The 17,622-nt window shown below is 43.9% G+C and overlaps 1 protein-coding gene across 2 annotated transcripts in view; it reads right to left on the bottom strand.

Annotated features, from left to right (window-relative positions):
- The window catches only part of LOC146806345 (F-box/WD repeat-containing protein 7-like), a 458,999-nt gene that overhangs the window by 63,325 nt on the left and 378,052 nt on the right, over positions 1-17,622 (bottom strand). For both annotated transcript variants that reach the window (XM_085623550.1, XM_085623549.1), the window contains exons 8-9: positions 13,434-13,570; positions 10,560-10,673 (exon numbers count right to left, since the gene is read on the bottom strand). In XM_085623550.1, coding sequence (XP_085479676.1) covers positions 10,560-10,673; positions 13,434-13,570 — 251 coding nt within the window. The remainder of the gene's footprint in view (positions 1-10,559; positions 10,674-13,433; positions 13,571-17,622) is intronic.

Genomic DNA, 17,622 nt, shown 5'->3' on the forward strand with positions numbered 1-17,622 from the left:
TAAACTGGGGTGGCATGGTGAGCAAAAGAATGATGGATTTAACCCAAACCTCTTGACTAGGGGTGAATGTTTTCAGTTGTTCAGCATTCCGTCTATCAATTGTGTGTCTTTTGCTTTCTCGCCAGGTATGCCCAGACGCGGCTCACAGGCTCACTGTGCCACTGGAATCAAGCTATCCTGGCTGAAGAGGGGTGAAACCCCGAAACCGGTCCTAGGATGCTTGGTTCCAGTCCAGGGAGGACCTGGCTTGGCAGTTCGGGCTGGACTGTTCCCATGAGGCACAGGGTCAAGACTGATTTGCATATGGCTGGGTTCAAACTGGAATGGCATGGTGAGCAAAAAAATTATGGATTTAGGCCCAGATCTCTGTACTGGGGTGAATGTATGACATTGTTCTGCATTCTGTCCATCAACTGTTGTTTTTGCACTTCATCTGAGGGCACTCACCATTCACACAATGACCTCTCGAACCTGGTGAAAGTTCGAAGTCAGAGTTCTAGGAACTGGCGATATTTAAAGACAAGAAGGAAGATTCCCATCTCCAGTTTGGCAGAGGACATGAACTTCTAAAAAAAAGAAAACAGCACTTTGGTTGCCTCAGGATCCCGTCCTGACCACTATTAAGGGACTCTGTGCAACACTGGAGCAAAGCATTACCTAGAAATGAATCACTGTTGGGCTGCAGTTCTGCTAAACATTCAAAGTCCATATCCATCTTGGAGAACTCAAGGCCTAAAACAGAGCTGCTTGCTACCCATCCACTGAAGACGCTATCTTAATACAAACGCAATCGCAGGCTGAGAACAAAGGTAGTTTTGTTGAAATGATCCGTGGAGTGGAAAGGAGCTAACCTGTCCTGTAATAAGTGCAGTTTAACTGCACCTGAAAGAACAGAAGCTGCTCTGAGCCTGTAAAGATCTGCGCATGGCCCAAGTGACTGGAGAATCTGCTGGAGAACTTCTAAAGGCACTAACATCGCCTTGGAACCATACGGTGCCTACAGTCCAGTTTAGCAGTATGCAATGTTGGGCAGTGAAGCGGCATCAGAGACGCTTCATGTGAACTCGTGAGCTGGCAACCTCATTGCCATATATTTAGGTTTCCCCCAGCACTCATTACACAGGAAGGAGGAAAGGCCTCCGCACAACAGCCCCATCCCCAATGTGGGGTCCGGAACAGATGGTTGTGAGAGGTCATTTTAATCCCAGAACTATTGGTGCCATCTTTCTATACGTTATTCTTGTGAAGATATTGTTCGAGTCATGGTGGATCTGTGACCCATTAAGTCAAACCTTGCAATACAAGCGGAATGAAACCAGGTCTGTGGGTGCAGCCCCTAAACATGAACACTGTGCTATCTGCCTCAATGCTAAACGATTAATAGGGCCAAAGATAACCTGCAGTACATTGATGATGATACATGCTACATTCACAGTCCATGTAAGTGACCCCTCCCACCTCCCAAGGCTACCCTAAAAATCCAGTATTTAGAAAGGTGTTGTGTTGCTAGATTTTCCTGTCTGCAGGACTCTCTTCAATGCTAAAAAGCGAACATGCCTTTTTTTAAATTTTGCATAAGGTTTCTTGTTACAAAATGTGATGAAAGCACACAACACAAAAAACGTAGTCGCTAAAAGCAGCCATGGGAATGGCACTTTGCCACTTACCCGACTTACGCAAGGGGCCACACAAAAAGGGCATGACACAGGTGTAACAATCACTAAAAAAAAAACATATAAGATCACAAAAAAGGTGGAGGGGAAAAAAAGTTGGGAATAAAAAAAAAAACATGAAAGGGATAGTTACAGAAATGAGCTTCATGGTTAGCAGACAGTGCCCTCCCATGTTTGGTGGCCCAGGTAACACAAACGGACTAACAGTGCAAGGCTCAAAATTGTTTCAGAAGCAAAAAATACTGCAAAGGGAAATGCTCCACGCGTTTGCCGATGCAATTCATAAATACAAAAGCGGCAAACATGTAGTGAACTTCCTGGGACCCAGATTTGCAGTTCAATTAGAACATTCTTTTATGAAAAAGAACGGTGGAAGGCTCAACTGTAGTTTTCAGCAACACATTGCAGGGGATTGAAAGAGAAGATTTTTCTCTCACCAGACGGGCATTCACATATGCCACACGTTCATACAGATGGAGACATGAATCTCAAGACAGTAACCTGAGAGAGGTAGCCATGATTCCATTCAGCGCAGTGAGAAATAGTGCCTGACGGACACAGAAATCTAAGAAGAGTATGTAGGAGGCTCTTTCATGGGAGAGCAATAATAGGATTATCCATTAGAAAGTCATTAAGGTTGCAAATCATCATGCCAAGGCAACGTGCAGTTCTGAGAGGAATGCTGTTATCAGGAGAATCTGGTTCTCTATAAATTGTTTAGGAGTCCTTATTTGAAGACTTATTCAAGAGAGATTAGAAATGGTACATCTTAAGATGAGATGCAAATACCTAAATGTGTAGTCTAGTGTAGGGGTTTTGATGTAGCCTTTTAAAAGGAAGGGTACAAATAGTTTTACTGTTGTGTGCATAATCGTAAGGCGGTGTGGCTCTGAAACAGGGAAATAAGCAAACTTGTTGCGGGAGGGAATGGAACGCTAGCATGTAAGACAAGGGGAACTGGCAATTTAAGAGCACAGGTGATGTTTGCAGGTAAGCACAATAGCACGCTAACTGACATTTAACTTGCTTGTTTTACATGCTCAAATATTGGATAACATTACCCACCTATGATATATCATTTATTTCGCTCAAAAGATTGATAAATTATTTTGTTCCTGCAAGCATTTTAACCTGCGAACTATAGATCTTTGCATGCTCCTCCAGGACTTCTGCTTTGCTCCAAGGAGGAACTGAAGATGTAAAACACCCTCACAGTCAGACAGCTACTTGCTTTGGTATTAAAACAATTCCATATTCACAGCTGGCACTTGGGTCCAAAAGCTTCCTTTTACATTTCGTCGGAGCACCGTAGCACCATGAACATCCCTACTGGCTAACTGAGGCACAAAGAACCATATACACGAAGACAGTAAAGAGCCGTTTGGCTTAGAACGTGTGGAAGATATTTCGGTATCCTGTAATAGGGCCGCAGATTCCTGAATCCTGGTTGGAAGGGTAATACGTATGTACCCTGGATGGAGGAGAGCTAAATATATGGTAATCGTTTAGACTCTAAACTTAAATCTACTCAACTTGAGAATTCCTAAGCTTGTCCACTTGAAGAAATTTGCTGAGATTATATTTGGTCTCTCTGATAATGTCGAGTAGTGTAGAATATGCTTAGGATTATAACAGAATGTGTAGTGTTTATCAAGACCCATACTTTTAAAGTACCACTGTAAAGCTTGCTAAGAGTCTAGCAGCACATGAAATAATTCACTTATTGCATTAAATATAAAGAGATGCAATATGGGATATGGTGATTAAAACAGTGTGGTGAAGATAGGTGCTCAATGCAAAAGTAAGTGAAATGACTAAGTGCCAAAATAGTTCAAACTAATTTACAATGACGTCTTAGAAAGACAAATAAATGGCTAGATAATTCAGGGTCTAGGCCAAAAACAAGCAATTTCAAGGAATCCTGAAGACCAACCACTACGAAGTTGATGTTTCAACCCCTAAGCAAATGTCATGGGGTCATTATCAGGACAAAAGGATAGATTACTTTCATTTGAAGAGATCTGCTGCAAAAAATAAAAGCAGAAAAAGTATTTGATGATGATGCAAAGCGAAATGCTCAGTGGTCCAGGATAAAAAAAACACAGGCAAAGCCAATAGGTCTCTCCTATGCAAGATCTATTGGCTTTATTTTTGTTAGCCATGCTGCACAGCAACATTAGCCACTATGGCAACACAGTCTGTGCCCTGTGTGTTATAACCACTAGATGCTTCCAGTCCTCCACTTGTGACCACGGACTGCTTCCCACTCCTAAATTGGTCTTATGTGAAGACATGCATTTAGTACCAAATGAATGCGTGAAGCCATCATCCTAAGAAGTTATATTATACTCCCACTGTCAGATTCTGACACCAGGTACAGAATAATTTAACTATGTAATACCAGCCCTCTCATTGTTGGTGTGACCACTGCCATTTCTGTATTAAAAGTTTCATGAAGGAAAGTATTTTGTTTCTCAATGGAGGTTGATTTCATGTTGACTGTGAATCTCAGTTTTGTCAGTAACAATACAACTGGTTATAACACTATCTGAACATTCCAGAAACAAAACTCCCCTTCACCAGCCTATCATCAAAGTATGGGTAGCCAATGTATGGCTCAATGTCTGGTAAACATCCTTGGGGTAAACGTTAGGCAACATGGTAGGACGTTAAATTCATAAGGAACATCTTTCATGACAAACTTGAGAAACTTTCCATAGGATGGTTTGCATCTTTTTGGTCTATTGCTGCCGGAAAATCAACTATTGCAACAATAGTATGCCCTCATGACAAGAGGTCATGTGGAACCCATGTCTTTGAATCTGTTTACAAACTGCAGATCCAGAATTAGTCCTAAAGTGTAAACCTGTTTTGGTACCACAAGATATACTGTTTACAGTCCTGTGTTCTTTTCCTGATAAAGCACGTTATCTATTGCGTCAGTTAGTAGTAGCTCACAACTTTTTGGAGTAGCTGCATGTAACCTTGAGGGTAATTTTAACTCTGAGTGATGTCTGGAGGATATTTTTCTTTCACATTTTTTAATGCATGTAAACAATTTACATTTGTCATTTACACTTGTCTATTATTATGGACTTCAACTGATAAAGGTAGTCCTTTATTCTAGACCGTTTCGAAGGTGGATTTTTGTTAGCAGAATTAGCAAGTCATTTTGCAGCAGGTGGGGCACCACTAGAGTTGTGCCCTCGATGTTTCTCTACGAGAAAGATCCTGTTGTCCTGACCTCCCCTGAAAGGGGTGCAGAATCCCACAGCCTTGCCTTGATTGTCTTCCTTGTTCTCTTTTGTGAGGCAACATGCCTTTTTCTTATAGGCACTTTTCGTAATGCACAAGAGAGGGTCTGAATTAACAATGGGCCACTGTGCAGCAGAGGATTTCTCAACTGTTCTTCCCACTGCCTCCAAATGCGTACCATTTTATGTGGGAATGTGTCTTGGCACAGGTGTTTGTGCTCTCTTTCGTGCAATTAAAATAATTTAGGAGTTCAGAACCACATGATATTTTATGTATTATGAATCCTGGAATAAAGTTTATTTTTTTTATTTTTTATTAGTTTATTTATTAAACTTTTACAGAACACACAAAAAGCAACATGCTACACCCTGACCGCTGTGAAGAGGACACATGGTGTACAATTGATCACAATAAGACATTATGCAACAGATCGATTACCAATTAACATGTCAGTGTGAGCGAATACCGTATTTCATACTGGCGATTGTGGAAACATCGCTTTCAACATCTCCAGAGCATTACATTAGAAACATATGTGCAGGAGTGATGTCAAGTCAGCAGACCAAGTGTCTGCCCAACAATGTCACAAGGGGGATCAATCTGCCGGTGCAGCGATGACATGGTCACGCAAGTCACAATCGGTCTCTGGCTGATCAGTACCTCTGGCAGTAATATATTTTGTGTAAAGTCCAATACTTTTTCAGGCGACTCCTGGGGGGAGTAAATCACTGAAGTTTTCCGTCTGCGTGCTACAAAAAAGCATGTCGTGCGACCACTGCGCAATTGTGGGGATGGGGCCACCAAGCCAATTAATCGCTACTCTACGTTTTGCTGGGAGAAGAGTCATGGCTATCAGTCTACGTACCCCTGGGGGGATATTTTTCGAATAACCCAGCAGGGCCAGAGCAGGGTTAAGGTGGAGTTCTAGGTCAGGTATTTTCCCCAGCTCACCAAAAACCAATTCCCAAAACTTGTGGACCCTTGGGCATGACCAGGCTAAATGTAAGAAGTCGGCCGTTTGTTCGGCGCATCTTTCACAGGCTGGAGTATCCCTCAACCCGTATTTCTGTAGTCTCTCTGGTGTGTAATACGCCCTGTTTAAATATTTAAAATGGATCAGCCTGTGCCTGCCATGTAAAGAGATACGACGTGTACTGGTGCAGCAATAAGCCCACAGAGTCATCAATCGGCTGCTGTTAGTCTCGTTGCCAGTACAACCTGGCCTTGGAGAACTGATTAGCCCTGTGGGACATCGCAATCTTATAGATATTGGAAACTATCTTGCGGGGTGATTCAGCTTTTATAACCTAGGTTAATTCCATGACCTCAGGAGGCTCCAGAAGGTCCTCCCCCAATATGTCACGCAAGGCATGCTTCGTCCTGTGGAATTTAAATTGTTGGAAAAGGGTATGAGGGGGCTCAGGCTGTCCTAACTCCTCCCATTTCTTAACCACGCCATTGTGAAAGAGATCGCGGGCCGCCAGAATGTTCAGAGAGCTCAATGCTCATATCACCCCTCTGTCTCTACACGGGGGCAGCCAGCGGGTCCAGTCGAGTGGCATGACTGGGGAATATGATAGAGCTCCAGCTTGGAGCTGCAGTAGAAAGTGCCAAGCGTGCCGTGTAGCATTGATGGAATCAAGTATGCCTGTCCTACAGTCTGTGTCTTCAAATATCAAGGCCAGGAGAGGAAGCGGGTTCGCAAGTGTCTTCTCTAGACGGAGGTGGGGGGCGTCTGGCGGATCGTGTATCCAGTGATATGCGTGTGCACACTGCGCAGCTCTATTATATAAATTTAAGCCCGGAGCACCCAGTCCCCCCATGTGGTACGGCAAGGTTAGCGTCTGCCACTTAACTCTAGCATGTTTGCCCAACCATGCTAATTTTATCATCAACGTCGTGACCCAAACAAAAAAAAGAGATGGGTAATACAATGGGGATATTCGTGAATAAAAACAAAAACTGCGGTAAGACCACCATTTTCATGATCGAGATTCTGCCTTTCAGGGACAGAGGCAGCCTGATCCAATTATCCACGTCGTCTTCCAACCTACTGACACAGCAGCACCATCATTTTCCCTGAAGACCACCTCAGAGTCAGGGTGCACCTTTATGCCCAGGTACCTGATCGAGTCTATGGACCATTGCAGGATCGTGTGGCGTCGTGTTGGGCTTGAGAGGGACAGCAATTGACTTGGACCAATTAACCCTCAGACCCGAAAGGGCACCAAAGTGCACCACCTCACGCAAGACTGAAGAAAGGTTGTTTTCCAGATCGCGGACGTATAGTAATGTGTCGTCAGCGTAGGTAGACACAATTAATTCATACTTCGGCAATCTAATACCTTTGTGACTGTGGTATTCTTGTAATGCGAAGGACAGTGGCTCAGCCACTAGGGCGTATAATATAGCGGGCATTCCTGCCTCGTCCCTCGGGTGATGGCGAGGGGGTCCGTCACCAGATTTCCAATTCTGACTCCAGCGGAGGGATGATGGTACAGCACCCCAATCAGCTGCAGGAAAACCAGTCCGAAACCCATCCTTGTCAGGACTTGGCACATGAAGGGTCCTGAAATAAAGTTTTATGGGTTTTTTTCCAATTCTTGGTGCTACTGCAGGACATGAGTGGCTTTAAAAAAATCTCTATTCACTTCTTGACTAGCATGTGTAACACAGGCATATACTGACTTTTTTTTCAACAGACAATGTCTCTATTAGGATTGTTCCTGCTGTTTTCCACTTGCAACCCATAAGTATCTGCTGCCCTTTTAATTAATGTGTGGCATAAAGTGATCCCATCTGACAATAAAGCACTAGAATGCCTCAACTCAATATCTTCTTGAGGAGAGTCCATGTCTATGGTCTGCCATGGTATCTACTCTTGCACTAGAGTAGAGTGTTTAGCAATTCCGCCTACTGGATATTAGGTTCCATTAAAGTACACAAAAAAGTGATGGGTGGAATGCTGGAATTCATCTCAGTCATTGGTAATCACTTGTGGCCGCATCCCAATCCATCTTTATTTTGCACACCATGCCACCTCAGTTTGGACCTAGCCAAATTCAAATCAGCCCTGACCCTGCTCCAGTAGGGACTGGGAAGCCAGACCCGCCAGGCCGGGTCATCCCTGAACAAGAACACAAGCAACCCAGGGCCAGTTTCTCCCTAATTAGGCTTATCAGCCAGGTATAGCTTGGTTCCAGTGGCACAGTATGCACGGGACATTGAGAGCTAGAGATTCACCATCTATATTTTTAACATTGAATTCATTTGCCAGCTTATGCTGAGGTGTGCATGATCTCACCTTTTATTTTTGTTTCAAACCTTCACTGTCTTCCCTGGGTCTTCATTTGGAAGAAGCTCATTTTTAGCCTTGTCAAAAGATTGGTTGGTTTTTTTGAGTTGCAATTCTTTATTAAGGAGCAATGAAGATATGCAACCTGGAGCTCCATCATCTTCTAAGCCTATACAGTAACCATATACAATAATGACATGGATGATATGCATATCTGCCTTAAAGGGTAGGAGGGCACAAGTATGAGGGGGTTGGGAGATAGGTTGTTTTTAACCAATTTCAGCTATCTTAACATCAAGTAACTTTTTCTTTGATCTGCTTAGATACCCCTCAATAACTTATGAGGTTTGACAGGTTTTGTTAAAGCATTTTTTTTTTTAGTCAATGACCTCTCCATCTCCATTCCACTCCAAACATCTTTCAAAGTCAGGTCGATGCCTTTCGGTTTTTCAATTTTGTTGGCTTCGGTTGGGACCTGGAAGGATGGGATTCTTTGTCATCATCCTGGACTGGTGGAAAGTGTTTGTCTAATTTGTCTTTTATCGTTGAACATATTGACATGGAGGACTAAGAGGATGAGACAGGACCTGTCTCTTTCAACTCTGATTTCACTTTGTTTTTAGGCAAAGTAGACTCTTTAGTCTTACTTTTAAGACTTTTTGCAGGACAGATGCTTGTGAATCAACATTGCATGAGGATATCTCCTGGACCTCCTTACTGACTTGATGCTCCTCCTGGGCCTACTCTGATGCTGGTACATCATTGTTGTCGGAAAACCTTATTTCCTCCATACTGAGGCCCTTATTGTTCAGTCTAGAGAAATCAGATGGTCTCATCTTCTTCATTTCTGTCGAGTAAGGCAGAATACTTTATCCCCCCGATTTTTAACAGCTATTGTTTTCATCGTACAAGTGGATGGGAGTCCTCCAGCTTATGGTGTTTCGGAAGACAAAACATACACACTGGGTTGTGATGTTTAAAGCAAACATCCGGAAGCGGTTTGGCCAGAGGTTAAACAATATAGACTTGCTTTCCAAAATGTCAAAGAGAAGCCTCAAAGAAAACTGGATAAAGGCTATAGTAAACAAACCTGTTTTCCTCGTGCCTGTGCTGGACCCGGTTGCTCGGCTGACTTTGACCCCGTCTCTGTTGATCCCAGGCACCTCCTCCCCAACTGAATTATCTAGCCCTCATGCCCCTCACAACTACCGGCGTTCTCATAGCATCTCAAATCGTGTGAACGATTTGGGGCATTGTATGCATCACAAGTTTTTTGTAGTTTTTTTAATTGGGCATCGACCAGATGCCCAATTTTAAAAAAACACAGGAAAAAAAACGTTTATATGTACACGTGCATATTCATCTACCAAATGGTGAAATAATGGACAGATGTGAATATAGAAGAGATTCATGCTGCAAAAAGAAAGGGGTGGTAAAAGTAAACATTAAACCCAAAGTCGGTGCCTAAAATCAACTTTAACTGAAGTACTACAGATATTAGGAATTACCTCTGTAAATGGCTTGATTCTGCCACTGAAATACTTTGGAAGATAAGACTTTTTAATAATATGACAGTGCGCGCACTAGTCTTGTTTATTATCCACGTTGTAAGTATGATTGAAGACCCTATACCAATGTGAAATGCCCCATTTAAATACAATTACTTATTTGGGACAGGCTCCTCTTAATTCAATTCCCCTGCTTACTGAACTAAAGCACACATTTCAGAAGAATGTTCACATACAGTAGACTTAAAGAGCACTTCCCAATGAGATATGTGCACTACAAATACAAGAATCATTGTATTCGGGAGGTGCGGACAGGGCACCAATTAAATAAGAAAGTTAAGAAGTCCCTGCAAACCCTTTTAAAGCCCCTGCCTCAATCAATCAGTAATAACCAGAAGGACCGATTGGATCCTTTAAGAATCAAATTATTAAGACTAGGCTGGTACAAAGGGGAACGAACAGGTGATAAAAGAAGACTAGGCACAATTTCTCTCTCCTTTCCTCCCTTCCCCATCCACTTCTCCCAGGTTTAACCCCGTCTCCTTGTTCACTCACCCCCTGTTTAATGTCCACAGCGCTTGAAAGACCCTTAAGCCCGTACACAGCCCCTTAGCAGGCCAGACCTTGCTCCTCCTAGGTTTCTCCTATTCGCTCCACCCTCTCAAATAGATGTCAGTTTTGCTTGTAAGCACTGTTGCGGCAATGTGTATGCTTTTTTAATGATTTTTTATGTAATAACACCCTTTTTGTTCTGCAAAACTCAATATTAACAGAATTTGAGCAAAAAAGAAGAGTAGGACTACCGAAAAGCTATAAAGCAACCCTTACCTCTCCTGTGATAGCAGACCACACCTTTAACGTGTTGTCATCAGACCCGCTAACTATCCGGTTCCCACAGAACTGAAGACAAGTTATGACGTGATCATCATGTCCCTTTAGCACCTGCAAAGAAATTTAAAAAAAAACCTGGGTGATTTGGAAACTGAGGATCTAGGACTGTCAAGAACAAGGCTGAAATACAGTAGAAAGCCCCAAGTTCAAAGACTATCATAGAACAACAAAAAAGATGTGCCTGATGAACAAAAGATCACGTGCTACAATGAGAACAAGAAAGGAAGAAGGTGCAATCATACTGAAAAAGATGACTACCCAGTGAGAAAGTAATAGAAAGACACACAGACTGGAAACAAAGACAGAATCAAGAGTGTTAGGCTAAACGAGTACTTAGAAAGTTACTTACCAATAACAAGACTGCCTGGGTAAACTTAATAGATTCCACAATTTAGAATATGCGCTGGCACAGCCACCAGTACTTCAGGAGCACTTACTTGCTCCTGGAATTGGTAGACCAAAAAGGGTTAATTGCCAGTCACTTAAGTCAAAATAAAATAAATTACCCCTATAAATTCATTTGGGGTTTCTTTATGCAGGAACCAATTTCAGAAATTTTTACATTTGCTTAGTTGTGCCGTACTGCTTGCTGCACAGAGCCAGATTTGGTGCACTTTTCTTCTCAACCAAATCATACTCTTAAAAACAGTAGCTAACCAGAGGGATAGGAGATTGCAAAAAAGTTCACCCACTTAATGTTTTTCAATATGAGCCGCTGGCTACAATCAGTAACTACAAAACATAGGTTCCTCTTTGTGGAACTGATGTGCAACTTTCAGAAACTCTAATAGTAATGCAGCTGCCTGGAGCTCTTGGCGCACGTTAGGCAGAATGCTCTCCCTGCTCGGTGGACTTTCAGACGCAATAAAAAGAACTTTCAAAAGAGTCTCATAACGGTATTAAATAGAACATAGATCAAAAAAACAGTGCTGCCACCCAGATCCCTCCATTCTTATTTAGTGCACAACAGAACACTCTTGGCAAACAGGCTTGGCAGGTGTTGCTGGTGCTGCTCAGTTGACATTTTCTAAAACAGTGAAACTTCCGAATAAAGACGAGGATGAAAATCTGAAACAATGTCCTGTAGACTTACATCTGTGACAGGCTCAACTTTATTTTTGGTGTTTCAATAGTAACACAAGGTCACCTTTTGGCCACATTGGAGCTTAGACCTCCACCTCAGGAAGCCAAGTTACAGAGATGACAGAAAACATTGGTAAATAATCGTACCTTTTATGATCTTTCTGTGAGAGAGGGATACAGTTTTTCCTTCACGTGCACACCAAGAAAATGGGCCACTTCGGTATTCCCCTGATGGAGTGGAGATGGTTATGGTTCATCAGTGCTGCAGATTAGAATCTGAGATTGTGTATGGAAATGGGTCTTGCATCTCTGAACTTTTTGTCTCATATTTCTCATTCAAGCCCTGTAGTTAAGTGACTGAAAAGTGGGACCTACTGGTCAAGATAAATGCCCGACATTGAGGCACAGGAACAGAATGTGCGCTGCACGTTCTCACAGATCTAGTGCATTTCCAAATTGGATGCAGTTGAACCAACTGAGAAGGAGGTCTTACAACTTGGTTCAGTAGCGCTCTCTTCTCACTTCTTAAAGGCCACCCTCTCTGGGCACCCTTCAGCCACTGACACAGGAAGCAAAAACCAGCAAGCTGTCGTCAATGGCACCTTACCCTTAGTGCATTGTGTCAAAGCTATACCGGAGAGAAGTCTCAAGCTTACTGAGGATCCACTGCTGCTCAGTTAACAAATGTCCGCACAGGTCCACCTAGTGCTAAGGTTTTCATCCCCAAGACCGCTATTACCCTAACTTTCAGCTTGAAATCTCGTACGATCAAGAAACACACACACTGCAAAGCTTTGCGCATGACCTACAAAGTCTGGCACTAATGGCCTGCCCCCCGAATAGCTCTGTAGAGTGTTCCACCATCCTTGAACCGTCATCACCACTACAAAACAAGGTGCAAGTAAAATGATAAAAGTTCTCGATACAAAGCGAATCCGTACTCTGGTAAATCAGTCTGATTCACCTTCACCGGGAGCCAGACTATGCAAAGATCAGCACAGCTTTGGCAACCCACTAGGTTGTCCACGATCTTCATCGAGCTCTGGGCACTGTTAGAACAGCAGCCACACAACTTTCTTTTGCTTATGGCCACGCCCCACCTTCACTTCAGCTTCCAGCCTGCTCTATCTGTCTAAGACATCTTCATGGCCAAGCAGCTAATAAACAGGTCCTTTAATAAATAGATGTTCATAACTTTTATCAGAGGATTAATTGTTTGAAGTAGCACAGAGGAGGAAGAAAACAAACAGTTGAAGGATTAAAACAGACTAAGCTACACTGAAGGACCTGTAAGAAACAGCACAGAACCGTTTCCCAAAACACCTTTATTTATGCCTGTAATAAAAAAACGTAGGCTGGACTACTAAAAATCCTATTTAAACAAAAAGCACAGTACCAAAAGCAGCGAGGGTTAAACTTTTTTAAAAACACTTTGCATCACTCAGAAGCTGCTCATGGGTTCCACTAGGAGGAGCTTTAGGGCAGAATACTGAAGATATATGGGAGGTATGAGGGGCAGCAACCCTTGGAACGACTAACCCATTCATGCCAAATGAAAATGCATTGGAAATGTGAACCATGGTAGGCAGGGGTTCAAACAGCACCAATCTACAGCCTTCATAGAGGAGGGGGTGCTCAGAGGAAATGTACAAGGTGGAAAAAGGCAACAGCTGCAAAACGACAGATGAAGTAAAGAGACAGGAAGGAGAAGAGAGCACACCTACCAACCTTAGGGGGCCTGATGTCCCCGCTTCGCCAGTTCATATCTATCTTGTGCTGCCTCATGAAACCAAATTTCCAAGGACTGTACATGAAACCAGGTGTCAGCATCCTCCGCCGTCTCAAGTTGAGGGGCTCATCAATTCCTGATGGGAAAATCATACAGTAAAAAATATTCAAGCAACACTTAGGAATACAAAAGCAGGTGAGAAAGACAACCGAGATCATGAAAATAGAACTTAAAAGATGTGGGGACAGTAAGGCATAGGCTAGGAAGACCAAAGGGACCAATTCTAGGAGAAGATGCAGCATCAAAGAAGGCAGCAAACAAGATGTGGGTGTTTTCTAATAGTCCAGTACCAGCATTTGCTAAAGAGAACTGCATATCACAAGTGTCTGCAACATGGAGTGAATGTTTTAACATTACTAAGCAAGAAGACTGCATTTATTCTGATAAATCACACTACTGAGGCGAATTGTGTTGCAGTATGTGCAATGTACAGATTGCTAAACACTACTGGAGGAAAATTTTAATTTCTGCCCATATGACAATAGTTCACTGCCAAAGGCATCTTACTCCGCCTTTAATTATTCAGAGGCATGGGGAAGATGTCTTAACCCCTTCACTGTGGCGGAAATTCCGCCGCAGCGCTGGGGGGTGCGGGGGGGCAGCGCGGTGGCGCGGTGCTCATGACGGAGCCACTCCGTCAAGAGCCACGGTTGGGCTGTGCTCATGACGGAGTGGTTCCGTCATGACTCCGCCCACTGCGCTAATCGCCCGCACAGGCGGGGAATTAGCGCCGCGTGGGCGGCGCGGCCGCCAATGGCCGCAGCATGACGGAACCACTCCGTCATGAGCACACGGCAACCGTGGCTCATGCCGGCGTGGTTCCGTCATGAGCACGGAACGAGTTAATAGTATCCCCTTGCAAACATAGGCTAAGCAGTCATGTTTGAACCTCCAGAAAGCCATGAAGGGACCCTACTTTAACCAGACAATCGGAGCCAATAATCACATTTTGAAAGCACTTCGCCCCCCTTGACTTTGGGAATCAGAGGTTTACCTTGGTATCTGGGAGAGGGAAGCAGACCCCATTTTGATATGATGGAACAGTAAGTGTTTCATGTTTTTAAGACTAAGTTTTTATGTGTTGTAAAGCTTACAAAGACCATCACCTACAGCCAACTGGTCAATGATGAATAAAGTACATACATTCCTGGTAAATAAATCTTCCCATGTTCTCTCCCCCTCCAGCCCCCCTAGTACCAAATGCACAGTAACAGCTGGTGAATCAGATTACAGATGTAGGCACCTTTAAGGCTCATGCATGACAATAAGTATGAACAGTACAGTGCACTGCCTTTAGATCACCTGTAGAAAAGTGCCCCTTTTTGCATGGCTACCCCCAAACATTTTGCTAGATACATGATGCTCACTTAAATGAGTGTGCCCTGGGTCCCTGCCAATCAGGTTTCCAGGGCCTGTGTTCTTTCCCAAAACAGTACCTTTGTCTCCTCAATTGGCACACCTATGGGCCACATGTAACTCTCTTGTAAATGGTACCCCTGGTGCAAATATTCTTGTGACCAGAGAGGGCCTATGAGGGTTGCAGCATGTATTCTGCTACCCTCAGAGATCCCTCACCTTAACTCCCACACACTGCCATTGCAGGCTGCGTGTTTTGGTGCAGACAAAAGTGAAGAGTCAACAAGGCACAAATCACTGTGTGCCATGCCCACCAACACGGCCTGTGGCCTGGGTAAGGTACCCCTCTACCAGGCCTTACAGCCCTAAAGGCAGGTTGCACCATACCACTGGTGAGGGCATAGCTACATGAGCAATATGCCCCTACAGTCTATGTGCCAATCCGCAGACATTGCAAGTGCCATAAAGCCATTTTGAGTAAATGGGCTGGGAGTTTGTCAGCACGAACTCCAAAGCTCTATGATGACTTTACTGCAGATTGAGACGTTTAGTACCAGCACATTAAACCCACACTGATGCCAGTGTTGGATTTAATGTAAAATGCACTCAGAGGGCATCTTTGAGATGCCCCCTGAAAAACGACCAGCCCTGGTGTGGTTCCTGACTGGCTACCAGCGATCTGCAACCACCAGACAGGTTTCTGGACCCTTGGGTAGAGAGCCCTCCTCTGTCTGGCCTGAAACAAAGCACATCCTGGGCAGACGTGTCACGCCTCCTCCTGCAGGATGGACAGGGTCCACGGAGGGGAAGCTTCAAAGACTTGTCTCCTTTGTTAGCTTCCCCCAGTCTCTGCTGCTACCAGCAGCTGGCTCCTACCGGTTCTGACCCCCACTTTGGGCGGGAGAAATGGTGGGAAAACCTAGGCAGAAAGGGAAGTGTGCCCACCTTTATTTATTTATTTGAAAACGTTTAAAAAGAGCGAACAAGACCCAAACGGGTATCAGAGTGCAGTACAAAGTGGGAAAAGTACGAGTACAATAACAAAATGGATCAAAAGAGATAACTTAGCAAGCAAAAGGTCTAGGGGGGACACAAGGGCAAAGGGGGGGCAGTGGGATGCTGCCTATCTAGTGGGACAGGTAGGGTTTCAGCAGAGAAGCAACAACACAAAAATACGTTAAACAGAGTATCCAGAACGGAGACAGAAGTAGATAGCGTTATTATCAGGGTTAATGGTGTTGCGAGTCATTCAGGAGTAGCCATTTGACATGTAGATCGAGGCAGTAGATAGGGTGGTTCTGATCTCAGGGGGAAGAGCATTCCATATTCTTGGAGCAAGACCAGAGAAAGCACGATTGTAAGTTCTTTTCTTGTTGAATTTGGGTGGTATCAATAATAGGGTGTTAGAGCTTCTTAAGCTCCGACTCGATCCAGACAGCCCAAGTTTTTTTTGCCAGGTAAGCGCGGGTGTTGTGATGAATAGCTTTGTGCGTCAGGCAAGCTATCTTGAACCTGATCCTCGCTTCAATGGTCAGCCAGTTTAGTTGAATTAGGTCTGGTGTGATGTGGTCATGTTTTCTTGAGTCTGGCTGAAGAGTTCAGGGTGGCTCTAAGTGGAGCCAAGCTAGTTTTAGGTAGCCCAGCAAGGTCACCAAACCATATTACAGGTGTGAGATAACTAGGGATTGTACAGCAGGCTGTATGTCCTCAGGTGGAAGGAAAGGCTTGATTTTCCTAAGGGTGTTGAGCTGAAGATTGGCACCCCTAATAGTTGCACTGATGTGATCTTGCATATTTAGTTATTTGTCCAAGGTTACACCTCAAGATTTAGCCAAGTCAACAACATGAGGAGTGCAGTTAAGCGTAGTAAGATGTTTGAGCCAGTCCAGGGTAGGTGCAGAGTAGCTGCGGGGGGCAATCAGAAGGAATTCAGTTTTTAGGGTATTTAACAGTAGATGGTTAAGATTTATCCATTGTTGAGTTTTTAGGAGTGCATCATTTAGAGATGTTATGTCTTCTGGAGAGGCGATCTTCAAATATAATTGAATCATCAGCATACATATGGTACTAGCTGTTAGAGCGGTTCAGAATATCAGAGAGCGGTTCCATAAAAAGGTTGAAAAGGGTGACGAAAGTGTGGAGCTTTGAGGTACTCCAATGGTGACCAGGGCACTGGTTGCAAGGGATTGGTTAACTTTGATTCTTTGGGTGCAATTCTGTAAGAAAGAGGCAAACCAGTATCAGACGTGGCCCGAAAATCCCATCCTATATTGAAGAGCAATTAGGTTTTCATGTTTGATGGTGTCGAATAAGGAGGACAGGTCAAGAAGAATCAGAAGACAAGGGACGTTTTGATCATGGGATCGCAAGGCATCGTCAACTATATGAGTTAGTGCTGTTTCAGTACTGTACCCCACTCTGAAACTTGACTGGTAGAGGTCAAGGACCTGAAATTTCTCAATATGGTTTCAAAGCTGTGTGTGGACGCATTTCTCTAGCAATTTAGCTTCAGTCATGATGCCTGTGGTCGGATGGGAGTTATTGGGATCAGCTAAGTCGGCACTGGGCTTCTTTGGGATGGGAGTGACTTGACCTGACTTGAGGCAATCTGGAATCCTCCCCTATAGGAGGGATTCTTGGACGATCCGGGACAACAGAGGGAGGAGGGCTGGATCGAGTTCTTCAAAAAAACTTGGCCGGTAGAGGATCACTGAAGTGATTGGAAGGTTTTAAGGACGCCATAGATTGGAGCAACTCAGAGGCATCTGGTAG

The sequence above is a fragment of the Triturus cristatus genome, chromosome 8 (assembly GCF_964204655.1).
Source record: "Triturus cristatus chromosome 8, aTriCri1.1, whole genome shotgun sequence".
NCBI classification, from domain to species: domain Eukaryota; kingdom Metazoa; phylum Chordata; class Amphibia; order Caudata; family Salamandridae; genus Triturus; species Triturus cristatus.